At 48.9% G+C, this 27,835-nt stretch overlaps 2 protein-coding genes across 9 annotated transcripts in view; one reads left to right on the top strand and one right to left on the bottom strand.

Annotated features, from left to right (window-relative positions):
• Window positions 1–3,519: 3,519 nt before the first annotated feature.
• On the bottom strand, window positions 3,520–26,520 carry ZNF473 (zinc finger protein 473). 3 transcript variants are annotated; one of them, XM_009436076.5, is made up of 5 exons: window positions 26,291–26,520; window positions 21,210–21,409; window positions 13,023–13,149; window positions 10,494–10,583; window positions 3,520–7,628 (listed from the first exon to the last, which is right to left on the bottom strand). In XM_009436076.5, the coding sequence occupies exons 2-5, from the start codon at window positions 21,216–21,218 to the stop codon at window positions 5,239–5,241; spliced, it is 2,616 nt and encodes an 871-aa protein (XP_009434351.1). In that variant the 5' UTR covers window positions 21,219–21,409; window positions 26,291–26,520; the 3' UTR covers window positions 3,520–5,238. The 3 variants fall into 3 exon arrangements, with proteins under 3 accessions (XP_009434351.1, XP_009434352.1, XP_016792125.1); XM_009436077.5 differs by having other exon boundaries at window positions 21,210–21,287; XM_016936636.4 differs by lacking the exons at window positions 10,494–10,583; window positions 13,023–13,149; window positions 21,210–21,409; window positions 26,291–26,520 and adding an exon at window positions 9,277–9,475.
• Window positions 26,521–26,877: 357 nt separating this feature from the next.
• Window positions 26,878–27,835, top strand: part of VRK3 (VRK serine/threonine kinase 3) — a 48,795-nt gene continuing 47,837 nt past the window's right edge. For 2 of the 6 annotated variants that reach the window (XM_009436032.3, XM_054672465.2), the window contains exon 1: window positions 27,030–27,151. The gene's annotated coding sequence lies outside the window, so the exon portion shown is untranslated. 6 annotated transcript variants of the gene reach the window in all.

Genomic DNA, 27,835 nt, shown 5'->3' with positions numbered 1-27,835 from the left:
GAATGGCAGTTTCCTCACACCCTCGTTGAGACTTTTAATTTTGGCCAGATCTATAGATATAGTATATTTTCCCTTCTCTTCCTGGCGACCTCCTGCTCATCCCTCAAAGCCTTTTTCAAAGGCCGCCTCGTGGGACAGGAGCAGTGGCTCATGCCTATAATCCCAGCACTTGAGGGGGAGGCAGGTGGATCACCTGAGGTCAGGAGTTGGCGACCAGCCTTGGGCAGCATGGTGAAACCCCTGCTGTTGGGAATGAGGTTTTTGGTGTCGCAAAAAAAAAAAAAAAAAAAAAAGAATTAATGCGGGAACAAATGATCTCTCAGCAAGGCGAGCTTTACTTCCTGCAGAAAGGGTGCTACTCAATAGCTGTCCAGCCACGAGACCCCGCCAAACTAAGGAGACAGAGTTATTATAACCTGATGTGTCTACCTTACTGCTGTGTCCAGTTTCCATTGGCTGGAATAGGACCTCACATTTTACACTTTACCCGATTGGCTATTAGTTTAAAACTTTTTTAACTGGGTAAGGGGAACAGAACAAAGAAAAGGAAGTTGCCCAGGGGATAGTTAAGGATGCTTCCTTAACTATGCACTATGTCCTGGGGCTTGTCTAGTTCTGTCCAGGCATGCCGGAGCAAGCTAGGACAGCTGATTTGGAATATATAATAGTGGATAGCAATCTTATACTAAGAAATTGTGACTTTTTATAATCTTTGAAGAATAACTTTCCCATTTTTCACACTACTAAAAATACAAAAGATTATCCAGGCGTGGTGGCGGGCGCCTGTAATCCCAGCCACTCGGGAGGCTGAGGCAGGAGAATCGCTTGAACCCGGAAGGCGGAGGTTGCAGTGAGCCGAGATCGTGCCACTGTGCTCCAGCCTGGGCAACAGAGCGAGACCCCGTCTTGAAAAAATAAAAGTAAAAAACAAACAAACAATAAAAAAAAGTCTCCCTTTGAGAAATCTTCCCTCACATCAACTATTTCAGTCCCACCCAGCCCGGTTTTTCCTTCCTTGTGCTCTAATATTCGTTTTCCACCAAGTTTTACGACCCGATCACGCTGTTTGTCCAGCACCCATACTGCTTACGGGCTCCGGTAATGGGCGGCTCCAGCCTGCGGCGTAGACAGTTGCCATGGAGAAAGACAGGCGTTTCCAGAGTTGACGGTTGCCGTGGAGACAAAAGCCGCCCGCACGCAGTGGGGGCGGGGCTTACAGAACGTATTCTGCGATTGATCCACAGGAAATAGACGCAGCTGCGTGGATCGCCTTCTCCACCCCACATACTGAAGCCAGAATAAGCCACGACTTCGTGTGCTCCACGCGAGGGCCGCCTGACGCCAGAGTTTCTCCCGCATCTGCCATCAGAGGACCGTCGCCCTTAGGAGCCCGAGCTCCCGCGGTACTCTGGGAAGGGTAGTTCATCAGGGAGTCTGACAGGCGCGGAAGTATCCGTGGGGCCGGGGCAGCGTCGCCACCAACGTGGGGATGCTGGTGGGGAGCAAGCTTCGCGTGGGAGGCCGATCCGAGGTCCAAGCCCCCATTTGCCAGGTCCTTGAGGGCCCGACTGTCTAGTGACATTCATCACTTGCCCTCCCCATTTTGGGCCCATTTTGGCCTGAAAAGTGGCCCCGAGCAGTTGGGGATTTAGGCCACCGAGAGGAATAGGGGCTTGAGAATCTGACGGCAGCCTGTGAGGCTGCAGGGGTGGGGACGGGTTTAGAGGCAGCGGGGGTGGGGTTAGGGCGTGGCCAGGAGCCGAGTCAGCACAAGGATTGGCTGGAGTAGGCGGGGAAGGGAGGTGGTTATTAGAGAACTGAACCCAGGAGGCCGGCGTGGGCGGAACCTGCTGATGCTCGTTTTGAGAATCCTTACACTGAGTATCATTCTTGAGTCCACTGAAGAAACTGAGGCTCAGAGAGGGCAGTGGACCCTTAAGTTCAGTAATTCATTAGAAGGGCTCACAAAACTCAGCAAAGCTGTTATACTTGATTGCATTTACTACAGCTAAAGAATAGAGATTAAAACCAGCAATGGGAAAAGGTGCATAGGATGGAGTCTAGGAGAGACCAAGCGTGAGCTTCCAGGTGTCCTCTGCCAGTAAAGTCATATGGAAAGCATTTAACGCACTCAGCAATGATGTGTGACCGCACACAAAGTGTTGCCAGAGAAGCTCACCCACGCCGTGGTACCCAGGGTTATGGGGTTGGTTATGTTGACAGGGCTGATCACCCTGACTGACCTTAGTCTCCAGCCCTTCCAGAAGTCAAGCTGGAATTTAGCTGGGGTATCAGTTCCGACAAGGGGTCCCCATCTCTGAAATGTTGGGGGAGACCTTGGCCCTAGAGAAGACTTTGCTGCTGCTTTATACCTTGACCTCGTTTGAGCTTGTCTTTGCATCAGCCTCAGAGGTGTTGGGTTTTGCCATCTTAGCCTTGCTTGGTTTAGGCTCCGGTAGCTCATTTCTTTTTCCAATCACATCTTTTTCCTTTATTCAGAGACAGGGTCTTGTTCTGTCACCCAAGCTGGAGTGCAGTGGCATGATTACAGCCTACTGTAGCCTCAACCTCCCAGGCTCACGATTCTCCCACTTCAGCCTCCCTAGTAGCTTGACTGCAGGCGTGTACCATCACACCCGGCTGTTTGTATTCTTTGTAGACACAGGATTTCACCATGCTGCCCAGGCTGGTCTCAAACTCCCAAGCTCAAGCAATCCACCCACCTCAGCCTCCCAAAGTGCTGGGATTACAGGCATGAGCCACCACACCCAGCCTACCACACAAACTTTAAAATGTTTTAAATTTATCTAAATTTATTTAAACTTTTATCTAAATTTAAACTTTAAATGTTTTTAAATTGTAAAAATATACATAAAATTTGCCATTTTAATCATTTTTAAGTGATCAGTGGCCACTACCCAGCTAATTTGCATATTTCTTTCGTAGAGACAGGGTTTCATCACGTTGTTCAGGCTGGTCTCGAACTCCTGGGCTCAAGTCATCTTCCCACCTAGGCCTCCCAAAGTGCTGGGATTACAGGCATGAACCACCACACTCAGCCCTATCAGCTCACTTTATAAAAAAAAAAAAACTTTCTATTACTACCATGAGCAGGAAGTAGTATCTCTTGTCACTTGTCACTAAAGGAAAAAGGTGGGGACAAAAATTAAAGTACTAAACAAAGTTATATGTATTACTGGATGCTAATTAGAAACACTCCCCAAGCCTGGGGCCTGACATGTCTGTGAAGAGTGAACTGCAGGCTGCCTGTGCTCTCTGCTTGGTTACTTAGGCCCACACAGACTGAAAAGTGTTGTTTGATGATGCATCTGAGGACCAGCTGAACTTGTGTGCCTCCTCAGTGGCGCATGCCCCGCCCAGACAGTGGGAAAACTGAGCTGCTCCCTCTTACTGGGCAATGATTGCCAGCAGAAGCCCTCCCCGGCAAAGACGTGAGGCCTGGCAGGCAGGGACTGATGCGTGGCTGCATGGCAGCAGGCTGAGAGAAGGAACCAATGCTTTTAGACTCAAAACTTTAATCAGAGAACCAACAAATATGCACACACGGAGGGCGTTTCTACCTTGGCCTGCAGCAACACAGGTGACTGATTTACAGACTGTCCCCACACCCAATGGCTGCCAGTTTTCCAGAGTCCCTATTGTGTCACAGCCCTGCAACACTTTGTACACTCTTTTGGTATACAACATGCCCATCTCCCCGACAAGACAGAGCTCCAGAGGATGGGAACCATGTGCGAGAAGTTAAATGTTGCAGCCATTTGAAAAACAGTGTAAGGCCCCAATGGTTAGCCAACAGGTTCGCAGTTTCAACTAAGTTTAACAAACTTAACCAGCAGAACTCCAGGTGCAAAAGTTGAAAAGCCCAAGGGTGCAGAGCACTCACTCCCTCACCATTTTCAGCACCTAAAATATGAAAGGTATTCAAAGTATGTGTCCAGTGATTTCATAAGACTACTGTGTTTCAGCAAAGGTGTGACTGAGCCACTTAGTGGTAGGGAATAAACACCCAGAGCTGACAAGACACTGGTAGGGAACTGGTTGTGTGGTTCCATCTCACTGGACTCTCCAACAATCCTTGGTGATCCCAGAACTTCCTGTGACATGAGGGAATGTGGCATTTTCAAGATGTCACTTGTCAACTAACAGCAATCGTCGATGAAAATGGGTTCATTTCTGATTCCAGAAGCTTCAGAGCAGTAGTGCATAGCGTATGGATACTACCTGCCCCCGAGCCTAGCAAATTGCCTGGTGAGCGGCCATCCTGGATAAATGGTGAATGATGACATCCCAGTGGTCACTTCCACACACCACAGGTTTGACCCCTAAGCATGTCTTCCATATGGGTTGTGTTTCATATGCGGTTAACACCCTGATCAATGCAGCTTTCCTGATGGAATCCAGCTGTGTTTTGGTGTCAACTCCCATGAAAAATTGGGTGTCTTATTGCATAACCAACACTGTTAAATGGAGGAAGGTCATGGGAAGAGGGAGCATGTATTTGTGGGATAGGGAGTCCTCTTTAAGTGAGAAGCTTGGGAGGTTAGGAGTGGAAGGTTGTAGCTAGTTGAGGTGAAGAGTTTACATGTTCTTTTTGGCTTTCTGGGGCTTAAGAAAAAAACCAGGAGAGATAAAGGGACAAAAAAGGCCAGGCACTTAAGAAGAGTAAAGTGCTAGAGAAAAACTGTAAAAAAGGAAAACTTAAATTAAAAGCGATACATTATAAGAACATTAAGTACAGTAAACACAGATTACTAATTCCTTTCTTGTAACACAAGTATATTTGTGCAATAGCTGATGATGTGTATTTGTGGCTTACACTTGGTGAGACCTCATGTGCTGGCCATCAGTTCTAAGTGCTTCACATTTATTTATTTAATCCTCAGAAAAGCCCTCTGAGGTAGGTGATGCCCATTTTACAGATAAGGACACCGAGGCCCTGAGAGATTTTTCTGACCTTCCCAAGGTCACTTAGGTAGTAGATGGCAGAGGTGGGATTTAACTCAAGGTAGACTGGCTCCAGAGCCTACCTCTGAATCCTGACGTTGTACAGCTTCTCCACTTTTGTGTTCTCATTGTTATAATGAAAAACATGCGCACAAACTTTCTAATCAATCTTTAGATGCATTTATTTGGAGAGAAACTTGCAATGGGATAGTTTCCAACTTTCAACATCCGAGTAACGGTCTCATATTCTGGGACTCTGCTGCCACCCAATGGCTACAGGCAGTATTGCTGCTTGTTGTGTACACGCTGATGGCGGCTGAGGCTCGAGTGGCACCGAAAGGCTTTCTGGCAACGTTGACACTGATAAAGTGTCTCCTGGGTGTGAACTCTCAGGTGCTGGTTGAGATGGGCACTGAGGACAAAAGCTTTGCCACACACATTACAGGAGTAAGGCTTCTCCCCCGTGTGAATTCTCTGGTGCTGTGTTAGATTTGCTTTCTGGGCAAAGGCTTTCCCACATTCACCACATCTGTAGGGCTTCTCCCCAGTGTGAACTCTCCGGTGAATAGAAAGGCATGAGCTCTGGGTGAAGGCTTTCCCGCATTCCTGACAAACATAAGGCTTTTCTCCAGTGTGAATTCTCTGGTGGCGGACAAGCTCAGCACTCAGGCCAAAGGCCTTCCCGCAGTAATCACATACATAGGGCTTCTCACCTGAGTGAATTCTCTGATGCTTAGAAAGGCATGAGCTCTGATGGAACGTTTTCCCGCATTCGTTACACACCAACGGCTTCTTTCTGGCATGAGTTCGCTCATGCTGAACAAGGTCGTTTCTCTGGGTGAAGACTCTGTCACACTTACTACATTTAAAGGGATTCTCTCCAGCGTGAATTAACCGATGTTTTGAGAGGTGTGCACTGTGGCTGAAGGTCTTTCCGCATTCGTTACATTTAAAAGGGTGCTCCTTTGTGTGGGAGGACTGAAGTTTGATAAGGGAGGCACTGCTGATGGCTTTCCCTTGCTCACCCCATTTATACAGCCTCACTCTAGAGTGGATTCTTTGATGGTAAATGAGCCGAGTACTTTGGCCAAAGGCTTTCCCACACTGGTCACATTCAAAGGGCTTCACCCCCCTGGTGTGAATCCTCTCGTGCTGAGTTAGGTATTTGCTGCAGCTAAAGGTTTTCTCACATTTGTTACACTTAAAGCACTTCTCTTTCTGTTCTGGGTTCTGATCCAAGATCTTCCCACTCACAAAAAATCCTTGTTTTTCTCTGGCGTGAACACTCTCGTGGCACTTCAGGGTTGAGCCGCAAATGAAGCGTTCTCCGCACTCCTGACATTCATATGGGGTTTTGACAGTGTGCATTTTCTGGTGTTGCACAAGGCGATTGTTATCACTGAAAGTCTCCTTGCATTCAGCACAGCTATAGGGCTTTTCTGCGGTGTGAATGGCCTGATGTCGCATCAGATGTGAGGGCCGGCTGAAACTCCTGACACATTCCTGACATTTGTGGGGTCTGTAGCCTGTATGAATTTGCCGATGTTCATTAAGGTGAGTGTGCCGGTGGAAGGCCTTCCCACACTCACTGCATTTGTAAGGCTTCTCTCCACTGTGAACCCTCTGATGGATCTTTAGGGTAGAGTTATGCCTGAAGGATTTCCCACGTTTGTTACACTTATAAGGCTCCTCTCCAGCATGAAGAGCCTGGTGTTCAATGAGCAGTGAACTGTGCCTAAAAATCTTCCCACACTCCTGACACTCGGAGGTAGTTTTTGCAGCGTGAGTTTTCTGATGTTGGATGAGGTGTTTTCTCAAGTTGAAAGTCGCCTGGCACTTGGAACACTCATAGCGTTTCCGAGTGTGGATCTTCTGGTGCCGAGTAAGGTGGAAGATCCGGGTGAAAGCCTTGCCGCATTCGTTACAGTTGTAGGACTTACTATCTGTGTGAGTTTTCTGATGCTCACCAGGCTGTGTGTCATGACTGGGTGGGTGGTCACTATCTTGACTCTTACATGGTTTTTCTCCAGTGTGAGTTTTCTGATGCCACAGGTATGTACTCTGACTAAAAGTTGTCCCATATTCATTACACACATAGAATTTGTAGCCCGTGTGAGTTTTCGGATACACAGAAAGGGAAGCATTCTGGTCAAAACCTTGCTCACACTCTTGATGGACAGTGGGTTTCTCCCCAGTATGAGTGATCCAGTGCTGGGTAAGACGGTAACTCCCACTGAAGCTTTTCCCACATTCACTACATTGATATGGTTTCTCCCCTTCCTGAACAGAATCCTGCTGGCTGTGGTCGGAGTAGGAGACAAACTCACCCCTATATTCCTTAGACTTAGCTGGTGTGAGGGTCTTTTCAGAAACATTATGCACCATGGAATCTTCTCCCGTGGAAACGGTGGACACAGGACTGAGTCCTCTCTTTAATTCATGACTCTTGCATTCCGTGGGACTTTCCCCGTTGGTGGCAATATCAGACCTCAGAAGACTTTCTGGATTGCCTAGCAAACTATCTAACCAGGTGTCCTCTATACAGGCTTCTCCGAAATAGGAGTTCCAGAAGCCATCCTTGGATAACATCTCTATAATCTCCTGGGAGAATCCTTCTTCGAAGAAATCCTCCATCAGAGGAGAGTTCTTGGTCTCAGTCACATCTGAAAGAGCAAGTGCAAATGTCTCCTGTTCACTAAGGGTGAGAACACAGACAACAGCAAGTAGGGGTGATAGATCTTGAGTCCAGCCTATCCATCAAGGGACCCAAAGGGGTGACCCATGTGGAACTGGCATCACAGAAAACAGACAGAGCCCATTCCCAGGAGGGTCAAGAAGGGAGTTGGGAAACCATAGGGTTCAACGAGGAGGGAGATTCTACCATTACCTTCACACCTAAGTGACTGACCAAGTTCCCTAAAAAATCGTCTGGACTCACCTGCTTCTACTCTCCACTCTATCCTGTACTGTCACCAAAATCTTCCTCCTCATATCCTGCATCCTCTATCCCAGACAACACCCCGCTCTCCCCACACCACCATCCATCCAGTTCTCCATGCTAGAATCCTGGGAGTCAACCTCCTCCCTACCTCCCTCAACTTGGCACTATTTTCATTTGGTCTCTATCGAAATGTCTCAACTCCCTTCCTCTCCTCTCTTTATCACTGACTCAGCATCTGACCCCAGGCTGCTCATTGGTCTCCTGTTTGTCTGTATCTCTCTCTCTCTAGTCTTCCACACTAGCCCTAAAGGGCTTTGTAGTTAATGGATCTGACTATATCACTCCTCTGATTAAACCCTTCCATGGCTTCCTGCCTGGAGAAAAGAAATGAGTGTATTAGCCCAGTGTTCTTTGTGCTGACCTCATAGAACTCTTGCGGTTCCCTAAATCCACCAGACTTTCTCCTCTGTGCCTTTAATGGTCCCTCATGCTGGATGGCACTTCCTGGACTAACTCCTCTAAGTCTTTTAATACCCAGCTTCAGTATCACCCTTCTCTGAAAGGCTTCCCTGACAACCCCATCCCCATTCTGCTTTAAGTCCCCTGCCCTGTATTCTCTGAAAACCAGCTGAGCACTTACCATCCTCTACCATAACAGGTTATGAAAGGGTCTGACCCCTGACCCTTACCAGAAGGTAAGCTCTTTAATGGGGACCTTCCACTGCTCATCCATCCACTGCCACAGAGGCGGCCACGAGAAAGATTCACAGGACAGAGTAATTCCCATTCATGGTATGCTTGTTCACAGGCAGGAGTGCCTCAGGCACTCTGTTACACTCGACAACCTCCTGTAAGGTAGGCACGTTTCTGCTTTCTTACAGCTAAGTGAGCAGCAGACTGAGGATTTGAACCCCTCTGACTATATATATATATATATATATATATATATTTTTTTTTTTTTTTTTTTTTTTTTTGGAGACTGAGCCTTGCCCTGTTGCCCAGGCTGAAGTGCTGCGCGATCTCAGCTCAATGCAACCTCTCCCTCCTGGGTTCAAGTGATTCTCCTGCCTCAGCCTCCCGAGTAGCTGGGACTGCAGGTGCCCTCCACCACGCCCAGCTAATTTTTGTATTTTTAGTAGAGACAGAGTTTCAGCATGTTGGCCAGGCTGGTCTCGAACTCCTGACCTCAAGTGACCGGCCTGCCTCGCCCTCCCAAAGTGCTGGGATTACAGGTATGAGCCACCACGCCTGGCCCCCATATTCTTAACTACCAAGCTGTATGCTCTCTGGGATCCTTCACAAAACATGAATGTCACTGCTCTGCTGTATGCCTCCAGTCTCCCCATCTCTCCTCTCCTCCATCATCATACCTTTTCCAGCCTGTCCCTTGTGCAGTTCTTGGCTCACCATCTGAGTATCTATGAGACTGCTTAAAGTCTCTCTGCCTGGAATTAAAACTTGCAAATGAAAGCCTTCTGAAACCACATCTTGTTCTGAATTGTCACCTTTGCCTCTGCTCATCTCTCCCACAGATATCCAGCTCACTCTCCTCACCACACTTGTGCTCATGTTGTTCCCTCGGCCTCAAATGCACCAACAGACGTGTAATAGGCACCCCTTATGTGCCAAGCATGATGTCAGGAGCTGGGAATACAGGGTGAATCAGCTAAGCCCTGCTTCCAAGAGCGGCATGCCGTTAAAGGGGAAAGACGCTTATGTGGTAACTATGCAACTCAAGTGTCACTACTAGAGGATATGGAGGTATATTTGTTAGTAAAGGCATGGCTACCTATGCTTGGAAACAGCCAATATGCTGAGGTGACAGAAACAGAAAGCAGAAGTTGTGAGAGCCTGTGCATGAGTTAGTCAACTATGAGGAACACTGATGTGCTGAAGAGGAGGCTGCAGAGGCCTCATGTACACGAGCCTGAGCGTGGTGAGCCAAGAAGGGAGCTGCAGACTGACTGGATGGGGTACAGCCTAAGACTCCTGTGGTCTCTGGTTCAGGGCCCTGCTTCTCATGCTGGGGACGTCTCTACCATGGGTAATACCCCAGGAATCCTCACCACCTAACCTGATCCACCTGGAGGAACCCCGGTTTGGGAGATGGCAGGGCAGATGCTCTTGGCAGCATTCAGGCCTGGGCTTAAGTTACTCCCTGATGTGGCCATCTGCTATGCCCCAGGGATAGGAAGGAAAAATGGGCCTGAAGGGAAGGAGGTAAAAGAAGTAGAATGAGGGTCAACACACTCAGGGAGCACAAGGCAGGAAAGTAGAAAGACCAACTGAGAGAGTGGAGGGCGTACCCTTGTAGAGTCTGGAAGGGAAGAGGAGGAGCTGTGGAGAGGCACCAGGATAACCCTGTGCTGAAGGGCAAGGTAGAGAGACACCAGAGTGAGGGTCTATAAAAATGTCCTGATCCCCCCAGCTCCCAGGACAAGGGGATGGAAGCCAGCGAGAAGCAGAGTGAAGTCCTGAAGCTGAGCATTGTAATGTCTCGGTAGACCTGTGGGAAAGCTGGCTGCAGCCTCAGGATGGAGGTCTGGAAGACAGAAGGTACACAAGGGGCCCCTCTCCATCCACTCACCAGGGCCTGTTGCTTCTGGGCTTCCTCCTGCCAGAGGCTCCAGATCTTCACCGCCATCTGGGTGGGAGGTCAGGTTGGGTCTTGGGGGGTCTGCAGGGAGAGAAAAGCATTGTCACCCAACCAGGACATGGAGGACCATCCAGACACTCAGTGAGAACCTCCTGGCTCTCCTGACTTTTCTATGCTTTATCCTGCACGTGGCTCCTGTGTGTGGATGAGGTGCTGCACTGGGCAACTCTGGGGATGCCTGTCCTGTAGGGTTCCCAGTCCAGTGATGGAGAGGGAGCCAAACAATCACAATCCAGGGTGATCAAAGCTGTGACAGCTGGGGCTGGGGACACAAAGGACTTGTGACAGCTCTTTAATGGGCAGGATCTGCCAGGTGGAGAGGCACGTACTTCCTCAGCCATTCATGATTTATTCACTGACCCATGGGCCACACATTGCCTGAGGCCTCCATGGGCCAGGGACAGAAAATGTCAGGGTCCCAGAGCCCAAGCAGTCCTGAGCCGTACCCTCCACAAGCTTCCCCAAGGAAGGGAACAGAGTCACCATCCAGGAGGGATACAGGCCACAGCGGAGAAAACGCCACTGCTGTCTTTGAAGACTGAGAAGCCATGAGTCAAGCAATACAGGTGACCTCCAGAAGCTGGCAACGGGCCAGGAAAGACTATCTATGTGCTGGAGCCTCCAGACGGAACATGGTGGCCCTGCCAACACCTCGCCTCCAGCCCAGCCACATGCATTTGGAACTCCTGGCCTCCAGGACTGTAACATAATAAAAGTGTGCTGGTGGAAGCCACTATGTTTGTGGTATGTGTAACGGCAGCAATAGGAAACGGATACACTACTCATACATTCACACAAATGGGTGAAGGGGCAGTCGAGGTAAACACACTTCTTACTGTGGGCTGTAGTTTAAAAATTCAAAAAGACACTGAGGTAGGACCTCCCATTAGATGCTTCTTAGCACACACTGGCCAGTCTGGAGAAAGTCTGCCCCAATGTGATGAGATTCTATCAAATGATAGTTTCCACAGTGTGTTATCTTTTACTTCTTTCATCTTTTGGAGTAAATTATTTTTCTGGTTCTTCAAAAAGAAAACTGAGGCAACAGAGAGGGAAAATGAGTTAATCAGGTGACACTGATGGGGAGCTGGGGTGATATGGCCTTGGAGCTGCACAGACCTTAGCTGGAGTCTGGGCCCTGCTGCTGTCTCACTGTGTGACACTGGTGTGCAGAAGAGGGCGACACAGCAGGCTGGCTGCTCTCCTGGGAAAAGCCTGCTGGCAAGGCTGGATTTCAGGGGGGTACCCCGTGTCTCCAGAACTGAAGAGACACGCTCCCTGGACCTAAACTGTGCAAACACGGTGGCTTACACCTGCTTTCCTTCTGGGGGTCTGGAATTTTGGAATATGCCAGGCAGAGGAGCCCACGTGACCAGCCCCCGGTAAACACCCTGGCACTGAGTCTCTGATGAGCTTCCCTGGTGGACAGCATTTCACACGCGATATCACATTCTACAGTATTGCTGGGGGAATTAAGCATGTCCCATGTGACTCCCCTGAGAGAATTCTGGAAGCTTGTGCCTGGCTTCCTTGGACTTTACCCCATGTACCTCCTTCCCTTTGCTGACTGTGCTCTGAATCTTTTCACTGTAGTAAGTCATAGCCATGAGTCTGACTACAGGATGAGTCCTGGGAATCCTAGCCAATCACTGAATCTGTGGGTGCTCCTGGGGACACTGACACAGCTGGGAAGGTGACTGCCACTCTTTTAACCTCAATTTCAGACCAATCGGCAAAAGAGGGACAACCCAGCTTCTTCATGGGGTGACTGGAGGATTGAACAAGCAAGTCCTAAGAGCTGCTACTCAATCATTCATTAGTTTAGAGCTGTCTGCTGGGCCCTAGAGCAGGTACTGTTTGTTCCAAACACTGGGGACACGCCCTGTCCTCACACAGCTCCCGCTCTGAATGATACAATGGTAGTTAGAACGTGAGGGAGCGACAGACAAGATGAGTAGGAGAAGAGGTATGGAGTTCTAACAGGGTCCCAGGTTAAACTTTAAAAATGTAAGCCCTGAGAGCCGCTTAGGCAGAGGGGAGGGCAACTGGAAGACTTTGAAGTATCAGCTTGAAGAATGACTGACTACAAGTAGGAAAGTGGTGAAGACAAGGCTGGGGAGGCAGATAGGGGCCAGAGCAGGGTTTCCCAGGCTTAGCACTACTGACACTGGCGTGGGCCAATCCTTGGTTGTGGGGCTGTGCTGTGCACTGTAGGATGTGTGGCAGCCTCCCTTGGTTCCACCAGCTAGATGCTAGCGGCACGCTGCTGGCCCAAGGAGTAACAATCAAAAATGTCTCCACACATTGCCAATGTCTCCTTGGCCAGCTGAGAACTGCTGGGCTAGGTCATGCTGATTCTGAGGAGCCCAGGAGCCAGGACTTCACCCTGTGGGTGGTAGAGAGCATGGGTGATCACCAAGCAGGGCAGTGAGTAGGCCCCTGGGGACAGGCAACACTCACCCAGCAGGAAGAGGTCCTGGCAATTGTCCAACGCTGTGTCCCAGAACGTGTCCCCCTGTTCCAGCCCGAGCTGCTCCCAGTCTCCCAAGGTGAAGTCCATGCCGACATCCTTGAGGGTCACAAATTCCTGAAACACAGTACACTATTGGTCACTCAGAGGCTGGGGTCAGGGAGGAGCCCAACAGCTCACTCAGGGCACTCCCAGCCCTCAATCTGCCAGGGCTTTGGCAAAAACCATCCCATCCTCAGCCTCACAAGAATCTTGAGATGTAAGAGACTGGAAACCCCTGTATTTTGTAGGCAAAGAAAAGGACCTTGACTTTGACCAGGGGACAGGATGTCAACCGAAGTTAACACAGGTGGGACTGAACCCAGGTCTGCCTGATCCTAAAAATCTATTTCACGCTTTTGCTTTAAGTGTTCATTCAAGACTTATTTTGTAAACTTTCAAACATACATACAAGTAGAGAGATGTATATAATTAACACCCATGAACCCATCACCCAGGGGTCATCTGATTTCACCTGTGAATACTTCAGTATGAACAGTCACTCCTTAATCACTGAACACCTAGACCACATTCAAAATCTGTATACAGATTAGTCTGACATCTCAGTGGTGTGTCTTTATAGCTAGCTCGTCTCAATCAGAATCCAGGGGGCCCATACCCTGTAACTGATGTGGTTCTGAGGTTTTGAAATCTACAGCTGTACCCCTGTGCCTTCTACATCCTCCATGCTCCTGATTTGAGGTCCCATGTTCTGAGTGTGGCAAGCTGCTTCCATGCAGTGTCACCTGGCTGCTCCCTGGCCACGCATTTCCTGTGAGCTGGTCAGGAGAGCAGAGGCCTGACTGGAGTCAGTACAGCTTCTGGGGGAAAGACCCACTCACAGGTGGCACCAGGTCCGCTTTAGGTACCAGGTCCGCTTGGGTAACCCAAGGCTCCTATCTGGTTGTCCAACTTTTAGTGATGCCATCTTTCATTTTAAAACTTTCCTAGTTAATAAGTGTTTATTATTATTTATGTGTGTGTGCATGTATATATTATATAAAATTTTATTTTATATGTAATTATATATATAATTTATAAATTATAAAATTATAAATTATAATTTATATATGCACCTGTAGTCCCAGCTACTCAGGAGGCTGAGGTGAGAGTATCACAGGAGCCCAAGGAGGTCGAGGCTACAGTGAGCTGTGATCACACCACTGCACTCCACCCTGGGGGACAGTGAGACCCTGTCTCAAAAAAAAAAAAAAAAATTTCTACTATTTGGCTAGTCAGAGGTAGAGTTTGTATAGGACAGGTAGGGTAAATGCTTGACTCTCCTTTTATTTGCCAGTTTTCACTGTAAGGAATTGGTTTCCTTCTGTCATTTGTAAGTTATGGTAATTTATAAATCTGGTAATCCATAAATTATATATATTATATATACAGAGAGACAGAGAGAGCGAGCGAGAGAGAGAGAGAGTGTCTCACTCTGTTGCCCAGGCTGGAGTGCAGTGCCACGATCATAGCCTCCACCTCCTGGGCTCAAGCAATCCTCCTGCCTCAGCCTCCAAGTAGCTAGGACTACAGGCTTGTGCCACCAGACCCAGCTAATTTTTTTTTTTTTTTTTTTTTGGTAGAGTAGGAGTCTTGCCATGTTGCCCAGGCTGGTCTCGAACTCTTGGCCTCAAGTGATCCTCCTGCCCCTGCCTCCTGAAGTGTTGGGATTACAGGCATGAGCCACTGTACCTGGACAGTTAATGGATGTTTAGGATAAAAATTCAAATACTTGAGAAGTACCAACATTAAAACGTGAAAGCCTGCCCCCACACACCCCATCTCTAGGTGAAACCATGACTGGTGTGTCTCTTCCAAATCTCCATCAGTGTGGGCACAGGCACATTTTAAGAAAGAATGAAAACCACCTCTCTTTAGTTTGGGTCTGAGGTATGGCCCTATTACCTTCCCTTTATGAGTGACTATTGGCAAGTAAGCTGCATGTCTCTTGTGACCCCAATTCCTGCTCCCCTAGTGAAATGGGACCAACGAGTCCCATCTCATCAGGGCTGCTACAAGAAGCAACTGAAATACTGCCGGGAGGTGACTGCATAGTACTTAGCACACAGGAAGAGCTCGACAAAGGGGCAATTCCACTCTGGCTTACACTGCCCATCCCAACCCTCCAGGCACCTGACTGCAAAAGCCCTTCTTTGGCCAACAGCTTTCTGCATGCCAGCAATGGTTCAATGCTTTAGGTGCAGTGAGTCACTGAACTGCCTGACTCCTCTTTGAGGCAGGATTATCCCCAACTTATAGAAAACAAAATCAAGGCCCAAATAGTCACTTTCTCCAAGTTACACAGTGTATTAGTCCATCTTCTGTTGCTATAACTGGGTAATTTATAAAGAAAAGAAATTTGTTTCCTATAGTTCTCGAGGCTGGGAAGTCCAAGGCCAACAGACTGCCTCTGGTGAGGGTCCTCCTGCTGGTGGAGACTCTGCAGAGCCCTAAAATGGCACAACGCATAACATGGTGAGGGAACTGAAGCAATGTCAAGCTGGCTTTTACAACAGACCCACTCTCATGATAACCCATTATTCCATGAATAAATGAATTCACTCACACAGGCAGAGCCTTCATGACCTAATCATCTCTTAAAGGCCCCACCTTGGCCAGGCGCAGTGGCTCACACCTGTAATCCCAGCACTTTGGGAGGCCAAGGCAGGCGGATCATGAGGTCAGGAGATCGACACCATCCTGGCTAACACGGTGAAACCCCGCCTCTACTAAAAATGCAAAAAAAAAAAAAAAAAAATTAGCTGGGCATGGTGGCAGGCACCTGTAGTCCCAGCTACTCAGGAGGCTGAGGCAGGAGAATGGCATGAACCTGGGAAGCGGAGCTTGCAGTGAGCCGGGATTGCGCCACTGCACTCCAGCCTGGGCGACAGAGTGAGACTCCATCTCAAAAAAAAAAAAAAAAAAGGCCCCACCTCTTAATACAGCTATATTAGGGATTAAATTTCAAGGAGTTTCGATTGGTGGGGCATGGTGGCTCACGCCTGTAATTCCAGCACTTTCGGAGGCTGAGGCGGGCAGACTGCTTGAACTCAGGAGTTTGAGATGAGCCTGGGCAACATGGTAAAACCCCCATCTCTACCAAAAACACAAAAAGATTAGCTGGGCGTGGTAGTGCACACCTGTAGTCCCAGCTACTCGGGAGGCTGAGGTAGGAGGATCACTTGAGCCCAGGAGATGGAGGTTCCACAAGCCAAGATCACACCACTGCACTCCAGCCTAGAAAACAGAGTCTCCCTCTCAAAAAAAAGTTTCAAAGGGGACAAACATTCCAACCACAGCACACAGTGAGTAGGTGGTGGGGTGGCACGAGCTCCAATCTGCTACACAATCCCCAGGAGGCTGACCTGTTAGAGGCTCAGCTTTAGAGTCAGACAGGTCCCAGTTCAAATTCTAGTTCTACTATCTATTAACTGTGGGACCTTGTTAGTCCACCTCTCTAATGCTCAGCCTGCCTCTTCTCTAAAATAAGGCTGCTATAGGATGAAGTGAGCTGATGCCTACACAGGGCTCAGCAGAGACCCAACTCACTAAGAAGCTGCTAAATAAGTGGTGCTTGTTGTCTACTTATCTGTCCAATGATGACCAAGCATCTACTATGAGCCAGCCCCTGTGCTAGGTACAGGAAAAAAGGGGGCAGCCAGTTCCTGTCCTTATGAGAGATTTAACCTGGGTGTGTTACACTGAATTACAATGAAAATGCTTTGTAAAACTCTTAAGAACAGCCAAACACACACACACACACACACACACACACACGTATGAAAGAACTGGTCACCTTTGAAGGATGACATGACAGAAGGAAACCAATTCCTTATAGTGAAAACTAGCAAATAAAAGGAGAGCCAAGCATTTACCCTACCTGTCCTATATGAACTCTACCGTCGACTAGACAAATAGTAGATAAATTTTTTTTTTTTTTGAGATAGGGTCTCACTGTCACCCAGGCTGGAGTGCAGTGGTGCTATCACATCTCACTGTAGCCTCAACCTTCTTGGGCTCCTGTGATACTCTCACCTCAGCCTCCTGAGTAGCTGGGACTACAGGTGCACACCACCACACCTGGCTAATTTTTAAATTTTTTGTAGAGATGGGGTTTCACCACGTTGCCCAGGCTGATCTTGAACTCCTGAGCTCAAGCAATTTGCCCACCTCAGCCTTCCAAAGTTCTGCAATTACAGGCATGAGCCACCATGCCCAACCAAAGGATGTCTTGTAAAGTATTCCAACTAATAAATGAAAAGAAATGATAGCACCATTTTGCAAGCCCCGATGAATGAACAGGTGATAAGGCAGAAAGCATCAATATCTGCCAGGATCACAAACAGGGGGCACAAGAGATTCTTGGTAAAAGGATTGACCATGAGTCTAATCAAGCCTCTGGACCTAGCTGCCAACTGGGAATAAACTCAACTGCACCACAAGGATGGAACCAGAGAAAACAGACTGAGGAATTCTACAGGTCGAACCATGCCAGTTCCTCAAAGGACCGAATAACTGTTCTCTAACTAACAGCTGAGAACAGAAGGGGATGGAGGAGGAACCCAAAGATTAAGAGACACAGAAGACATTAAAAAACAAGAAGGGGCAAGGGATTGTGCATTTGAGTAATAAAGCAAGTGGTAATCATAAAAATCAGGTTACTTATTGGGGATGCGAGAGGGCTATGACAGAGCCCACGAAGGACTTCTGGGGTGGATGGCAAAAAAAATTCTCACTCTTGATCTAGGTGGCGTTCGCCTTCATTAAGTCATGCATTTGATGTGTGTACATTTCTGCACCTGTGATTTTACAATAAAAAAACTTTTTTAAATTAGGCATATACTAAACAGCATCCTCCTCTTGCTGCTTCGTGGGAAAAGACAGAAGGTGAGAAGGGCAGAAGCAGGGAGTCAAAGGAAAAAGGCCAGTTTGATAATCCAGGTGAGAAATAGTGGCAGCAATGGAGGGGGTGAGAAGTGGTGAGATTCCAGATATTCAGATAACGGTGCTGACAAGGTTTCCTGACGAATAACATGGAGGGTGTGAAAGACAGAAGACCCTGGGATGGCTCTACGTTTTTAGCCTGAACAGCTGGAAGGACAAAGTTGCCACTTACTGAGACATAGGAGAAGCAGCTTTCAGGACAGAGTCTGAGTTTGGTTTGGGACATGTAAAGTTTGAGATATCCTGTAGATTGTCATGGCCGAATAATGCCGCCACCCCACACAAAGATGTCCCTGTCTTAATTCCCAGAACCCATGAATATTATCTTACATGGCGAAAGGGACTTTGCAGCTGTGATTAAGAATCTGGAAATGGGGAGATTATCCTAGATTATTTGGGTTGGTCCTAAATGTCATCACAAGGATCCTAATAAGAGGGAGACAAGGAATCACAGGAGAGAAGAGGTGATGCCATGACAGAAGCAGAGATTAGAGTGATGCGGCCAGGAGCCAATGAATATAGGCAGCCTCCAGAAGCTGGGAGAGGCAAGGACTGAATTCTTCCCTAGGGCCTCCAGAAGGAACGCACCCTGCTGACACCTTGGTTTGAGCCCCGTGAGATCATTTTGGGATTCAGACCTGAAGAACTGTAAAAGAATAAATTTGTGTTGTTTTTAAGCCCCCAAGTTTATATTATTTGTTACAGCAGCAGTAAGACCCTGAAACAGTCGTCCCAGTGGTGATGCTAAGCAGGAATTGGGTGGACGAGCAAGGGGGATCCTGTTTCCGCTTACAACAAATCCTGTCCCTCCTCTGCTCCAAACCCTCCAACGGCCTCCGGATTCACCATATTTAAAGACAGTGACCATACAATGATCTCCAGGGCCCTAAAGATCTGGCCCCAGCTACCACTCAGGGCTCACCTTCTCCCCCTTTCCCGCTCATCCACTCTGCTCCAGCCACACCAGCTTCCTTGCAGCTCCCTGAACACACCTGCCAGACCCCATCTTAGAGCCAAGATTGTGTCCCTCAGTTCTCTGCTGAAATGCCTCTTCTCATGAAGCCTTCTCCCACCCCTCTGTATAAAACAGCAAATCTACCCTGGGCCTCCCTATCCCTTTCCTCCATAATCCTTAATACTGCCTGCATTCTATGGGATTTACTTAATGCATTTTACTGTGTGGTATGGGTTGAACTGTAACCCTCTAAAAAGATACAATGAAGTTCTAACCCCCAGTACCTCAGAATTTGCCCTTATTTGGAAATGGGGTCTTTACAGAGGTGATCAAGCTGAGATGAGGTCATCAGGGTGGGTCCTAATCCAAAACGACTGAAGTTGTTATAAAAAGGAGAAATGGGGACACAAAGACAAACACAGGCTGAGGGAAGACAATGTGAAGATACAGGGAGGACATCCTGTGAAGATGAAGGCAGAGATTGAGGTGATGCCTCTCCAGGCCGAGGAACACCAAAGCTGGCCACCATCTGCCAGAAGACAGGGGAGAGGCCTGGCTCACAGCCTCAGAAGGATCCAGCCCTGCCAACACCCTGATCTTAGACTTCTGGCCTCCAAGACTGGGAGACCACCAATTTCTGTTGTTTTCAGCCACCCGGTGTGTGGTACTTTGTTACAGCAGCCCTAGCAAGCTCATACACTGTCACCCGCAATAAAGTAAGCTTCATGAGGGCAGGAACCACCTAAACCGTTTCCCTAGTCCAGACTTACAACAAAGCCCACTCATGGCAGGCACAGAGTAAATACTTGTTGAATGAGGCAAAGCAGCACATGGTCCTGATAGCTGTTTTGGGACAAGGGAAGGAGCTCATGAAGGATGGAACCCATACTAAGTGAGGTTCAAGATGGGGACAATAAACTGAGTCCCAATCACACCTGCAGATCATGACAGCCCTACCTCTGGACTTTTGGTTATATAATTAATAGTCTCCTGACTGCGTAAGTCAATTTCTGGTACTTATAACGGAAACTGTTGCTGTCTATATCCTGTCAAGAGTAGCAGCCAAGCAGGAGCCAGATCAAAGAGGACCTTTGAGGGGCTTCCTTTCCTCACACTCCCAGACTGCGCTGGACGAGGCCCCTGTCACAGTGATGAAGGAAGTGGGAAGACAGGGGCAGACTTGATCCTTGAGGCACTGGGGAGCCACAGGAAAGTGACAAAGTCAGAGCACATATTTGGCAATCATTTACCCTGTGTGCTAGACCACATTGTGGGCACTGGGGACATGGACGTGTGTCAGACCTGTTTCCTGGCCTCATGGAGCTCATGGTCTGACGGAGAGACACGAGGGAGGTAGGACTGTGGCAAAGGGAGGTATCGGGGGCTGTGTGGGCCAAGGGGGAGAGGGAGGCCATTGCCTTGAGGTCAGGGAAAGCTTCCTGGAGGGAAGATCATTCAAGTTGGATCACTAAGGATGAACAGATATTTACCAGATAGAGAGATGGTTTCATGCATCATTCATTGATTCATTCATTCATTCAACTAACACCTCATGAGGCTTCCTGTGTTCCTGGCCTGTGCTGGGCCCTGGGGACCCAGAGATGAATCCCCATCAGTTCCTGTCCCCAAGGAGCATCTAGTCTGGTGGGGCTGACAGATATGGGCAGGAACATCCATATCTAGGTGGATCTGTGCTACAGTGGAGGCAGCAGGGGGTACTATGGAAGGCTAGAGCAGGAAAGTGCTGACTGCCTAGGGAAGGGTGGGGGAACTGAGCCGGGTCTTAAAGGCTGTGTGAGACACTACCACATGGAAAAGGGGCGGGGAATTCCAGCAGAGGGCCCAACCTGAGCAAAGGAAGCTGCTGGAAAGTACAGAATCAACTTTTACTACTAGGCCAAAGGGAGTATTTGTATCTAGAGAAATGACAGAAGATGGTGCAAAGAGGGTAGAAGCCAGAACACACAGGAAGGCTGAAAAACCTGGAATTTATTCTATAAGCAATACGGGTTCCCAGAAGAGTACAAACAGAAAAGAACAGCATGCGAGCTTTCCTTTAAAAAAGATCGCCTGGGAGCCACCATGGGACAGGGAGGCCAAAACAAAGGAAGGCCAGCTTTCCTGCCATGGGGGTGACCAATCAACACAGAGCGACCTTCAACTCACCTCGGCCACAAAGGAAGGCCAATTTTTCTGCCTTTGGGTGTGACCGATTAGGACAGAGCGACCTTCAACTCACCTCAGCCATGGCCAACTGGGGTTCAGTAGCCTCTCTTAAGCTCCTCCTCCTTCCCCTCCGTGTTCCCGGCTGGCAGGGCTGTGGGAAGCACAAGGGAGCTGTGAGAAAGCCTCCCTTCCGCCCATGGCTGACTCGCTGTCCATGCTGACGAGCCCCCAAAATGTCCAGGGGGAGGAGGACAAGTCCCAGTGTGAGTCTCCCTGCAGGGGACAACAACAACTATATTTACTGAAGCCACCTCAGCCCCACATTTCCACTGTGCTTCAGAACCTACAGAACAGCTTCGCCACCAACAATGGTGGGTTAGCACCTAACAGTCAGTCAGCACATGTTTAGGAGATTTGGTGATGAAAGTCTATGGCCACAGTGGGAGCTTCTGTCTTGCTCACTGCTGTGTCTTAGCACCAGCATGGTGCCTAGTACGCAGTAGGTGCTTTAACAGTAGGTGTAAAAGTACCTACAGTTGTTGACAGAACGAAGGTGTCTAAAGAACCAATGGAACAATGCTTCTGGGATTTCTGATTATCATCTCTGGAATTTGAGTTCAGGTAAATTGGCCTCCGAAACTGTTACTCTTTTTTTGAGACAAGGTCTTGCTCTGTTGCCAGGCTGGAGTACTACAGTGGCACAATCATGGGCCACTGCAGCTGTAATTTCCTGGGCTTAAGCAATCCTCCAACCTCAGCCTCTCAAGCAGCTGGGACTACAAGCATGTGCCACCACATCCAGCTAATCTTTTTCACTTTTTGTAGGGACAGGATCTCACTTGTTGCCCAAGTTGTTCTCAAACTCCTGACCTCAAGTAAGCCGCCCTCGTGGGCCACCCAAGGTGCTGGGATTGCAGTTGTGAGCCACCGCACCTGGCCACTATCTCTACAACAGAAATAGTTCAACTTCTGTTTCAACCGTGACCCACGGTAACAACACCAATATGTAGAACAGGCCAGGCACAGTAGCTCACGCCTGTAATCTCAGTACTTTGGGAGGCCGAGGTGGGCAGATTACTTGAGGTCAGGAGTTCAAGACCAGCCTGGCCAATATGCTGAAACCCCGTCTGTACTAAGAATACAAAAATTAGCTGGGCTTGGTGGGACGTGCCTGTGATCCCAGCTACTCGGAAGGCTGAGGCAAAGAATCACTTGAACCCGGGAGGCGGAGGCTGCAGTGAACCGAGATGGTGCCACTGCACTCCAGCCTGGGCAACACAGTGAGACTCCATCTCAAAAAAGAAAAAAAAAAGTATCATGACTACTCAAACACACAGTGTAACTAAACAAAAGCTTCATGAAGCAATACTTACCCTGCAATGTAAGATGCACTGGGATGTTTTCTATTCTAGTCTCTTTTATTCTACTTCATTAAAAAATCATAGCCACTGCCCACCTAGTTATTTTCATGACCCATAATACGCAAAACTGTACCACAGACATTTTTACCCATTTGTATCCACTGCGTGGACCAAGTAGCACATATCTGCGGAGTGCTGAAAGCATTTCATATCACAAAGCAGCACGGATCACTTAACAATGACACAGGTCCACAAATTCTTCAAACTCCAAGGCCAGATGTGCTTTGAAATTCAACTTTTATTTTCAAAAGGTGATATGGCATATACATGGCATATTTCATTAAAATCCCAGTGCAGGGCTGGCCGCAGTGGCTCACGCCTGTAATCCCAGCACTTTGGGAGGCCAAGGCAGGCGGATCACGAGGTCAGGAGATCCAGACCATCCTGGCTAACGCGGTGAAACCCCGTCTCTACTAAAAATACAACAACAAAATTAGCCAGGCATGGTGGTGGGCGCCTGTAGTCCCAGTTACTCGGGAGGCTGAGGCGAGAGAATGGTGTGAACCCGGGAGGTGGAGCTTGCAGTGAGCCGAGATGGCGCCATGCACTCCAGCCTGGGCGACAGAGCGAGACTCCGTCTCAAAAACAAAAACAAAAACAAAACAAAACAAAGTCCCAGCGCAGTGTGGATCAGGCTGCATTTCATAATTGAACACTTTACCCTAGAGAAAAGTATCATTGTTCATTCTAGGTAGAATAATTTAAAGTTATATTTAAAAAATACCTTGTAGTAGTTCAGGTAAGGCACGGACATTAAATTTATGAAAAAAAAATTTGTTGTTCTGAGTTGTCCAGATTTTTGAGACTACAAATATGGGAATATGGTAGACCTACAATAAATGCTAATTCTACTGAACAATGAGTTTTTCTACATGTCAGAGGTTAAGCCTCAACCTACGAGTATAACTCAGTTGACAGATATTTGGCCCATAATGTTTGTTGGCAGACAGAATGTTTTGAAAGAAAATTCAAGCATGGCTCACTAGTCTCAAACTTGAAAATTGGGAAATTTCACCTAAAAATTATGTTTCCAACTTCTGAAACATCCTAGGATTTGGCAACATTGGTTCTACATCCCACAAAGTTAGTTCACTGGTGCCCATTTAAAGCTCCCCCACCAGTGCTAGGCAAGTGGGGGATGCTTATAATCCCAGCACTTTGGGAGGCTGAAAGGTGTTCGAGACCATCCTGGGCAACGTAACAAGACCTTGTTTCTAAAAAAAAAAATTAAAAATAAGCAAGTTGTGGTGGCACGTGCCTGTAGTCCCAACTACTTGGGAGACTGAGGTAGGAGGATCGCTTGGGAGGCTGAGGTAGGAGGATCACTTGAGTCCAGGAGTTCAAGGCTGCAGTGAGCTATGATTGTGTCACTGTACTCCAGCGTGGATGACAGAGAAAGATCCTGCCTCCAAAACAAAATTAAATTTGTTTTTTGTTTTTTTTTTGAGACGGAGTCTCGCTCTGTCGCCCAGGCTGGAGTGCAGTGGCGCGATCTCGGCTCGCTGCAAGCTCTGCCTCCCGGGCTCATGCCATTCTCCTGCCTCAGCCTCCCGAGTAGCTGGGACTACAAGCGCCTGCCACCACGCCCGGAGAATTTTTTGTATTTTTAGTAGAGACGGAGTTTCACCGTGTTAGCCAGGATGGTCTGGATCTCCTGACCTCGTGATCCACCCACCTCGGCCTCCCAAAGTGCTAGGATTACAGGCGTGAGCCACCGCGCCCGGCCAAAAAAATTAAATTTAAGTTTAAAAAGCGGCTGGGTGCAGTGGCTCATGCCTGCCATCCCAGCACTTTGGGAGGCCAAGGCAGGCGGATCACCTGAAGTTTGGAGTCCAAGACCAGCCTGATCAACATGGTGAAACCCCCGTATCTACCAAAAATACAGAAATTAGCCGGGCATGGTGGTGCACGCCTGTAATTACAGCTGCTTGGGAGGCTGAGGCAGGAGAATCGCTTCAACCGGGGAGGTGGAGGTTCCAGTGAGACTGAACTCCAGCCTGGGTGACAGAGCGAGACTCTGTCATCAAAAAAAAAACACAATTCTCCCCTTCAGGTGAGGCAAGTGCTCCCCAAGGCCCCGCAGCCTCACCTGGACCAGTTCTCTTCTTTCCTGTATGTCATCTGCCTGGCCCTCACAGACAGCTGAGCTTGAGATCCCTGTCTGCAGTTACCAAATCACATTCTGCCCACATCTCATATACTCTCAGCTCTGGGAGGAAAGAAACGAGGGCTCAGAGGTGGAGCCCAAGGTCATCCAGCCCAGAGTGACTTAAGCCAAACAATTATCAGGCTGAAAGACCGTGGGCCCAAGAGTCTTGCCCTTCCTTCCAGACCATTTACCTTCTCTAAGCCTTAGTTTCCACATGTACCAAATGGAACAAATACAACAGATCTATGGTCCTTTAAATGCTCCAAAAACCAGAACTTGATTTATAAACTGACCGCAAAACTTCACCTGGATTGCCACAGGCCATGTAGGGTCTTAATGTTCTCATAAGTGTGAATATTCACACCTTGCCCCACAGAAACATTTTATGACCAAAAACTGGCCCAGATTCCTCCGGGTGGGGAGGGGTGCTGCCTAATTATAAAATATGCACCCTATTAGCTTTCTAAAATCTGAAAAATTCTGATTCCCGAGATTGCCTTGGTGCCAAGGGGACCTGCACTTATGTCTCAGTGCTGCTGCGGGGATCAGAAGAGGAAATGCGACTCCAGCAGGGCGCCTGGCACACAGAAAGCACTCAAATACTGTAAATGTTAAGTACTTCAACTTCCCGAAGAACTCCCATCCATCGTCCAGCAAGATTCTGCCTAAATTTGCCAACTTCAGGTAACTCATTCCCCTCCTTCCCCAACCAAAACCAAAATAAAACAGAACTACTCCTCTCAGGGCCATCAGGGAGGCCTAGAAACCCCTTTAGCAGTTTTTTTTTTCTTTTCTTTTCTTTCTCAGCTCACTGCAACCTCTGCCTCCTGGGTTCAAGCAATCCTCCCACCTCGGCCTCCCAATTAGCTAGGAATACAGGGGTGCACCACCACGCCCGGCTAATTTTTGTTTTTTTTTCTTCTTTTGTGGAGACAGGGCTTCACCATCTGGCCTAGGCTAGCCTCGAAATCCTGGGCTCAAGCGATCCGCCCACCTCAGCCTCCCAAGGTGGTTTTCTTCCTTTCTTTTTTTTTTTTTTTAAGATGTAGTCTCGCTCTGTCACCCAGGCTGGAGTGCAATGGCGCGATCTCGGCTCACTGCAACCTCCGCCTCCTGGGTTCAAGCGATTCTCCTGCCTCAGCCTCCCGAGTAGCTGGGATTACAGGCCCCCGCCACCACGCTCAACTAATTTTTGTATTTTTAGTAGAGACTGGGGGTTCGAGGAACTCCTGGCTGTAAGTGATCCCCCCCGCCAAGGCTTCCCAAAGTGCTGGGATTACAGGCGTGATCCACCGTGCCCAGACCTTGAGCGGTTTTCATAACAGACTGTGAAAGACGGTTCACACCGAACCCGGGAGGCGGAGCTTGCAGTGAGCCGAGATCGCGCCACTGCACTCCAGCCTGGGCGACAGAGCGAGACTGCGTCTCAAAAAAAAAAAAAAAAAAGAAAGACGGTTCACACCTTCACCCTGACAACCGCCGCCCAAGGCGACGCACCCTTTGCCGAAGTCGCCCCCACTTGCATTCCGTCACCTCTCAGGAAGGACCGAGCCCGCAAGTCCCTCAGCCCCAGCGTCTCCGTACCTCGGGATTGTAGTCGGCCGCGTCAACAGACGCAACCCCAGCCTCAAGGGAGCAGGAGATTCAACTCCCCGCACACGCGCCTCCTCGCAGCGACTTCCTGTGCGCGAGAAGCTTCTCTGAGCGGCTGCACCCAGGATCCTCCGCGGCAGCGCCAGGACTCTATTTCCCAGAGGGCTGTGCGGGCGACTTCTTTCGCCTTCCCATCTCCTCCTGCTTCTTCAGCCTTAGCACTGTGGGAGTAGAGTAGAAAGAGAATCAGGACCAGGCGGCATCAGGGTTTGTAGTCCAGATTTTTACCTTGTTAAAGAATCATCTAATTAGCTTCTTGCCTTTACTAGAAGACAGGGAGTCTTAACCTTTTCCGAAGAGCAAGCGGTAGGTTGCCATGGAAACGCGTTGTGACGGGTTTCTGAGAAAACGCGCGGAAGTAAGGGGCGGAGTTGAGGAGGGAGAAGTTTAGGTAATGTGACCTCTGATTGGTGGAGAGATACCTCACGGTGCATTCCGATTGGTCTGACACTGACACATGCGCAGTAGAACCAGAAGGCGTTCCAAAGCGGCTAGAACGGAGGGGAGGGGGATGAGCAATGAGGCAATAATCCCCATTCCGTCTGGAATCAGAGGGCGGGCCTGCCGCGGAGGCATCTGGGAAACGGAGTTCCCAGGTAGGCGAAGCCCAGGGGCCGTCGGGAAGTCAGCGGCGCCTGCGCGGACGCCTCAGCCTCAGGATGCGCGCGCAGCGCTCTCCGCCCAGCGGAAGTTTTCGCTGGGCAACTGAGAAGGTGAGTCCAGGTAACTGCGGAGGATCCGAGGGTCAGGCTGCAGAAGCCCAGAATCCCACCCCAGTCCCCAAGTACAGAGGTGAGGGGAAGCGAGGCGAACGAGGGGACGTCCCCCGACCCCCTAGCCGCAGCTCGGCCGGGGCGTCCGTGACGTCAGCACGACCGTTTGTGGGAGGCGGAGGCCCCTGCTGTCGGGGTTCGGAATGAGAGCGGCTCCGGGTCGCGGGGTTCACTGGCCTCCTCTTGAGCTTCCCAAGCCACCTTGGGCTCCGTGTTGGGCATGGCTAAGGCGGAGATGGGCGGAACTTGTGGGAAGTTTGACAGCTCCTCCGCTGTGAAACTTGGCGTCTAAGTCATCCCGTGGTTTCTATGGAGGTGCGGCCGAAGGGGAGGCTCTGTCGCCTAGGCAATCGCCCCACCTGCGCTGGGGTGGGGTCTGACTTTTAGCCTTTTTGCTGTGCTGTTTCCTGAACTTTCTAGGAGGAACACTATACAGTAGTTGACGCATAGCAGCTGTTCCCTAAACATTTGTTGAATAAGTCAAATAAATTAAGATAAAGACTGGCCTGAGGGTTGGAGTCTTAGGGTTTCAAGTCCTGACCTGGCCATTGCATAGGTGACTTCAGCACATCCAATTTTATTGAGCGTTTACTATATGGAAGGCTCCGTGCAACCGATATTACACTACTATAACCTGGGTTTGAACGGTGCTAGTCTAATAGGCACTGTTCAAGCCCAGGTTATTATAGCAGTGTCTAAAACA

Source organism: Pan troglodytes, chromosome 20, assembly GCF_028858775.2.
Source record: "Pan troglodytes isolate AG18354 chromosome 20, NHGRI_mPanTro3-v2.0_pri, whole genome shotgun sequence".
In the NCBI taxonomy this organism is placed as follows: Eukaryota; Metazoa; Chordata; class Mammalia; order Primates; family Hominidae; genus Pan; species Pan troglodytes.
The sequence above is the reverse complement of the archived record's forward strand: the minus strand, read 5'-3'. Positions and strand labels throughout refer to the sequence as shown.